The 7528-nt window shown below is 40.2% G+C and overlaps 1 protein-coding gene across 1 annotated transcript; it reads left to right on the plus strand.

Annotated features, from left to right (window-relative positions):
- Window positions 1-236: 236 nt before the first annotated feature.
- Window positions 237-5525, plus strand: LOC107571413 (procollagen galactosyltransferase 1-like). Its single transcript, XM_016257737.1, has 9 exons — window positions 237-397; window positions 1217-1334; window positions 1986-2120; window positions 3238-3442; window positions 3522-3641; window positions 3714-3790; window positions 4340-4446; window positions 4773-4905; window positions 5283-5525. The coding sequence occupies exons 1-9, from the start codon at window positions 237-239 to the stop codon at window positions 5523-5525; spliced, it is 1299 nt and encodes a 432-aa protein (XP_016113223.1).
- Window positions 5526-7528: the final 2003 nt, after the last annotated feature.

Raw genomic sequence — 7528 nt, forward strand, 5'->3', positions numbered from 1 at the left:
ATGTAGCAGCTGTCTGTGAAGGTCTCTGGTTCTCATGCGGTCGTTCTGCAGCCAAACGCTAAAGACAAGCTTGGTTTTCCAGAGGTCGTGTAGTGATGTTAAATATGGGGTGATTTTACAGCGCTGCACACGAGAGCAAACTCAACATTCAGCAAGAAAAGCAAAATGAAAAAGCTCTAATTATAGTGGTTTGCTTTCTGTTCTGTCATTCATGTTTGGAGGAGCGGCCGTCTTTTATGTCTGTTTCAGACGTTGAACTGTTTTCAGATGATGTCTCTGTCCTCAGGGTGGCCACAGATCATAATTCAGACAACACCAGCGCGATCCTGCGCGAATGGCTGATAAACGTCCAGCACTTCTATCATTATGTGGAGTGGAGACCTCAGGAGGAGCCCAGGTGAGACGGACCCTAAACTGCATCTGAACCCAAAGCTGAACACAAACTAGAGATTCACACACACACACACACACACACACACGTTTTCTCTGATGCGATCAGTGTCTGCGCTATTTTTAGTAGATATCAATATTCTACCGACCTCAAAATATACTGAATTGTTTATTTTATTTTAAATTATTTATTTTTCCTTACATCTTAAAAATGTCTGACTTAACTCTTATTGTATAATTATTTTCAAAAGTTTTTAAATACATTTTTCAATGTAATACATTATATATATATATATACATATATATACATATATATATATATATATATCACTAGCCTTATTTTTTAGTGTTATATTCTATTATAGTTTTTGTTAATATTTTGAATTTTATTTGTATTTTTATAGTTTCTGCGTTTTATGTCTATATAGTTTTTTTTCAGTTTTAGTTATTTTACCAACTGAAAATAAGAAATGTTGCTTTGAAAACATTTACTTTTTTTCTGTTTTATTTCTATTAACATTTATATTAAGTAGCAAAAAGAATTTTTATGGTTTTAATTTGAGGTAATTGTAATAAATCAGATAGATAGATAGATAGATAGATAGCCAACAAATATCATGGATCATGTTTGTAGGGAAGTCACACCACATGGTATTTTATTTAGCGCATTTAAGTCATTTTATGTATCAATTGTATTTTAATGTTTAAATTTAATTTGAATTAATTGGTAGGACAAAGAAAATCAGTCCATCACACTAAAGATTGACCTCGGACTGTGTCTGACAGGTTTGTGTCTCATGCATGTATTTGTCTGTGTGTTTCTCAGCGTCTACGAGGACGAGAGCGGCCCGAAGCACTGGACGAGCCTGCGGTACGAGCACGTGATGAAGCTGCGTCAGGCGGCCCTCGACACGGCGCGGGAGATGTGGGCCGACTACCTTCTGGTACATGGTCTGAGACGAGTCTCTTTACCCTTCACTGAACTGAGGCCCGTCTGAAGTTAGCAGTGCTGTTCAGTGTTATAGAGTGATTCCTGCTGCTCTGTGATCAGCTCTGTTCCTCAGTCCTCTGTCCAGCAGACGGTTTTGTGTGTGCTCTAGTCGAAGTACTCTGTACCATTACACGATTGCACACACTCTCCGCTGGGGAGGAATCAAAACCACTGCCGTGTATGACAGTTAAACATCTTTTCTGGGCAACCACATTGAGTTTTATCTTTGGTAAGCGACATCAATTAAATACGGGTTTTTTCTAGGCATCTCATGATTCAAACTGCACTGAAAAAATTGTGTAATTTAATTTTACTCAGACATAGCTTGTAAATTTCACTAATGATTATAAAGAAGCAAAACGACTGAAATAGTATTTTCTTATAAAGCGTTCTCCAATAATTAAATTCAATTCAAGTTTATTTATATAGCGCTTTTCACGATACAAATTGTTGCAAAGTAGCTTTAGAGAGAATTAAGTTTCTACAATATATTTAGTAGTAGCTTGTCAGTGGTGACTGTGTCAAATTGATGTACATATGGTGAAGTAATGTGGAGTGTCTTTGAGATGATCAGTGAAACAAACATGACTGACTCTGTTTGCAGATGGTGGACTGTGATAACCTGCTGACCAACCGGGATGTTTTATGGAAGCTGATGCGGGAGAATAAGACGATGGTGGCGCCGATGCTGGAGTCCAGAGCGGCGTACTCAAACTTCTGGTGCGGCATGACGTCTCAGGTGTGTCTCGTCCTGTCACAGCGCCTGGCAGCTCTTTATTCATTCAGACTTCATCATTTCTCAAATGTGCTCTTTAGTTTTTATCATCTTTATTCTTAGTCAGGGTTTAGTCAATGAAAACAGTCTTATCTTAGCTTTTGCGCAAAATTATAATCACGATTGTTGTCATTAGAGAAATGTCTTTTTATGTTTCATCTCAATTATTGCACTTTGACATGAAGCGACAAATGTTTGGATTTATTACAGTTTGTCACTGAGAAGGTTTGCTCACAGATTTAATGGCAGCAAACCGCCTCGTGAAGGAACACAGACTGCCTTTAGCAGACTATCGCAATGAAGATCGTCAAACTCCAACATACAAGTTTTCTGGTGTTTTCAGATCATCAGCACCTTTTTCTCAGAGAGATCGTTGCCAGATTGAGAATATTATGGTTGCCAGATCAGGAATATTAAATAAAACAATCGTTGCCAGATTGGGAATATTATGGTTGCCAGATCAGGAATATTAAGTAAAACAATCGTTGCCAGATTGGGAATATTATGGTTGCCAGATTGGGAATATTAAGTAAAACAATCGTTGCCAGATTGGGAATATTATGGTTGCCAGATCAGGAATATTAAGTAAAACAATTGTTGCCAGATCAGGAATATTAAGTAAAACAATCGTTGCCAGATTGGGAATATTAAGTAAAACAATCGTTGCCAGATTGGGAATATTAAGTGAAACAAAGGGCAGAAAATTAGTCATTTTAAAAGAAAAGCTTTGATTGGGGGATTTAAGATCTTGACATCTGGCAACCGCAAACAGGCTTGTTAAAGAATAATTATATAGTATATATATTTTGTTTTAATAATTTATTTATAATTAACTTTTATAATTATAAATACTTTAGTTTCACCTTTTTTTGTCAACGATATTGCAAGTTTATATTATCAGAGTCATTGATTGTCGTTCCTCCGTGTCTTTATCGTTATAGCTGTGGTTAAATTTAGAATGATTTTTAATCTATCTTTATTGTTATGGTTATAGATCTTGTTCTTGGTGTGAACGGGCCTTCAGTCATGGGAAAAAAGTTAACGAGCGAGTTTTGGTTAAGGAGTGAGCGTGTGTTTGCAGGGTTATTATAAGCGGACGCCGGCCTACATGCCCATCCGCAGGCAGGAGAGGAAGGGCTGCTTCGCCGTCCCCATGCTCCACTCCACCGTCCTGCTGGACCTGAGGAAGGAGGCGACCCGTGAGCTGGCCTTCTTCCCGCCTCATCCCGACTACAGCTGGGCCTTCGACGACATCATCATCTTCGCCTTCTCCGCGCGGATGGCAGGTGCGTCTCAGATCGAGGAGACTGCATTCGGTTATCATGTCCACTGCTTTTGCGTGAATCTTAACATGGTTTCCCGCAGAGGTTCAGATGTACATCTGCAACAGAGAGACTTATGGGTATCTCCCCGTGCCCCTGCGCTCCCATAATACCTTGCAGGACGAGGCGGACAGTTTTCTGCACTCGCTGCTGGAGGTTATGGGTGAGTCACATGACTGGTCACATGTTTTCTGCTTAAATGTCCTTCATGGTTCTGAATGTGTTTTGTCTGCAGTGCGCAGTCCTCCATCAGAGCCGTCTGTGTATCTCTCTCTTCCTCCTAAACAGCCGGATAAAATGGGCTTCGATGAGGTCAGGATGTCACATTATTTTATTTTGCTTTATAGTATTTTTATTATACTTCATTCTTTTTATATTGAATATTTTATCATTTTATATTGTATAATTTTTTATATTTTTTTATTTTGTTTTTTAATAAAATAGTATAATATAAAACAGTGTAATATAGCATTTTACATTAAATATTTATTAAACTTTAAATATTTTATTAACTAATATTAAACATTAAATATTTATTTGCTTTTGTTTTATTTCATTTTATAATATAATTGTAATACATTTATATTTATTTTGTATTTTTATTTTATATTATTTCTGTATTTTTATATTGTATATTTTATGTAAGGTGATGTATTTTTTATGTCATATTACATAATTTTATGAAATGTTATAAAATATTGTAATGATTAAAGAGTTTTTTATATAATTTTATTATTGACGTTGTGTATTATCATATTATTAATACATTACATATATGATTAATTTTCATATTATTTTATAAAGCCGTATAATATATTATTATTATTATATCTTCATCAGTCGTATGGTGTGTGTGTCCAGGTGTTTATGATAAACCTGCTGAGGCGTTCGGACCGCAGAGAGCGTATGCTGAGGACTCTGTACGAACAAGAGATCGCGTGCAAGATCATCTCAGCTGTAGATGGCAAGTACGTCTCAAACACACACAAACAGATCGCATTCACATGCAAACATGAGCTTCCTATAATCCTGTCTGTCTCACCTGTCGCATACAGACCGTCTGACCCATATGTGTGTGTGTGTGTGTGTGTGTGTGTGTGTGTGTGTGTGTGTGTGTGTGTGTGTGTGTGTGTGTGTGTGTGTGTGTGTGTGTGTGTGTGTGTGTGTGTGTGTGTGTGTGTGTGTGTGTGTGTATGTGTATGTGTATGTGTATGTGTATGTGTATGTGTATGTGTATGTGTATGTGTATGTGTATGTGTGTGTGTGTGTGTGTGTTTGTGTGTGTGTGTTTCAGGGCGCTGAACACCAGTCAGATCGAGGAGCTCGGGATCCAGATGATGCCCGGATACAGCGACCCGTATCATGGCCGGCCGCTCACTAAAGGAGAGCTGGGCTGCTTTCTGTCGCACTTCAACATCTGGACAGAGGTGAGAGAGAGAGAGAGAGAGAGAGAGAGGGAGGGGGAGGGAGAGAGAGAGATGAAGTGTTTTACTAAATACCACAGCAAAAACTAATCATTCTGTCTATATTCCTTTATTTAAAATGTAAATATTATTTAACTGAAACAGTGTTGCCTTCAAGTGTTTCTCAAGAGAGAGAGAGGGAGAGAGAGGGAGAGAGAGGGAGAGGGAGAGAGAGAGAGAGAGAGAGAGAGGGAGAGAGAGGGAGAGAGAGAGATGAAGTGTTTTACTAAATACCACAGCAAAAACTAATCATTCTGTCTATATTCCTTTATTTAAAATGTAAATATTATTTAACTGAAACAGTGTTGCCTTCAAGTGTTTCTCAATTGGCTCACTTCAAGCGGCGGGACCTGCGAGCGTTTTCGGCCGAGCCGCTGCTGGTTTACCCCACGCACTACACGGGCGACGCGGGCTACATCAGCGACACGGAGACCTCCAGCGTCTGGGACAACGAGACGGTCCGCACCGACTGGGACCGAGCACGATCACGCAAGAGCCGCGAGCAGGAGGAGCTCAGCAGCGAGGCGCAGAACTCAGACGTGCTGCAGTCTCCGCTGGACAGCACGGCCCGCGACGAGCTCTAGCAGCCGAAAACACCCGAACACAGCGGAGAAACCCTCACAATCACAGCCACCAAAGCTGAGGAGGGTCAGAACTGAGAGGAGCGGCCGCTTCATCAGACCTCACACAGCCGTCAGATTCACTTCACGAGGCACTTCAGATGAGATGGACACCTGTGATCTTCCTGAAATGCTTGAGCGGATGCAGGAACAGTAAATATGACACAAGTTAGATTTTATTTGTATGAATGATAATCTATCTCAAGGACAATCGAGATGATCTGACATGATTGACATGTTCACACTAACAACCTCTATAGAGATGGTTTGGTTTTTGATAGTTTTAACCTGATCTGATGGGTCTAGTAGATGAACGCTTGTCTGTGGTCCTGATCCTTTGCGCTTTATTAAAATTGATGTGATTTTTATCATTTCATTCCTTTATTATTTCACTTTGAACATGATGTAAGTGAGTGTTGACTTTTACTTTGTACGTAAAGCTGTTGTTATGCGTCCCAGATTCACCCGGTTCAGACTACACGATTTTAGCCCGATTTTGGCCCGATTTGCTTGACGTAGGGTGTCGTGGGTATTCGTTAACGTCAATGGGTGTCGGGACGCAAGATTCCATCGTTTCAGCTCGTGTAGTGTGTCATAGTGGACGACAACTGATTCCGTGTCTGCGATGCTTCACGACATCACGACAGAAAGACTAGCACGTTAAATTTTTTTTCCGAGTACTGTCACATTGGTGACTGTAACAACGTTCGTAGGTCGGGAAGAAGGAGGCGGGAACCGGCGAACATTTGAACAAAACTTTAATAATAAAATAAACACAAAATAGCGCGACAGCCCCTCGCGGACGACTGTTGCGCACAAACAGAACCAAAACACGAAATAAAATCCAGGCCTGGTCCTCTCTCGTCCAACACTGTCGTCACTCCTCCTTCTATCTTTCCGGAGCTCCTCCGTGGGACTCGAGACCGACCGGCCGACTGGCCTCGCTCCGTTCCGACCAATAGCAGCACAGAAGCTCTTTCATACACAGGTTTCAAACATGGCGAAACGAAAGAGAGATGATGGTGGAATTATGAGATGGAGGAAAGGTTGGTGGAGCTGTGGCAACAGTACTCCTTTCTGTATGATGTGTCATCGAGGGACTACCACGACAGAACAAAGAAAGAACAATGTTGGCGAACGATAGCGGAAGCGCTTCAGCAATGTTTACACTCTTGTTTTCGGAAGTCAGTCGCTAGTTCCGCCTTGTCGATGTTTGGGAAGCAACCTGTAGTCTGACATGTTTCTTGTCCACGACACGACAAGATTTTAGGAGTCAAAATCGTGAAATCTGACACAGTGACTATCGTGACCGACAAAAATATTGTGTAGTCTGAACCCGGCATTAAGGTTAGGATGAGATCGGCATGTTTTTATCTGATGGTTTGCTTGCAGATGACTAATTTATTGCTCGTTCAGCTTGTTCTTGGTCCTCGAGGTCAGCCGACGGATCTGTTACCCGTGATGTGAACCGCACAGAAGTGTTTAACCTTTAGTTTTTATGTTCTTTGTTTTTTTCAGTTGCCTTAAGAGATTTGTATGGGAGAATAGACACCGATTAAAATGACTCCATTTTGATGCTTGTGTGGCAAACTAATGTTTACATGATGCTTAATGTGCTAACTCAAGAAATGCATAATATTTAGTTAAATGAGTGATTTTTTTTTTTGTATCAATACTTTCTGTTTCTTTCATTCTGAATGTGCCTTTTATACCAAAGAATAAAGAATGTTTCTTAAAGCCTGATGCCGTAGATTCAGTTTGATTTTAGGAGGCATCTGCTGAATGGGTGCCGTCAGAATGAGCATCCAAACAGCTGATAAAAACATCACAGTAATCCACAGCACTCCAGTCCATCAGTTAACATCTGGAGAAGACCAAAGCTGAAATAAAACCAGCAAGACGTTCCATAATAACGCTTCCTCCAGTGAAACAGTACATCTCCTGTTGTCTCTCACAGCAAAATCCAG

Source organism: Sinocyclocheilus grahami, unplaced genomic scaffold (assembly GCF_001515645.1).
Source record: "Sinocyclocheilus grahami isolate Dianchi unplaced genomic scaffold, SAMN03320097.WGS_v1.1 scaffold1592.1, whole genome shotgun sequence".
NCBI classification, from domain to species: Eukaryota; Metazoa; Chordata; class Actinopteri; order Cypriniformes; family Cyprinidae; genus Sinocyclocheilus; species Sinocyclocheilus grahami.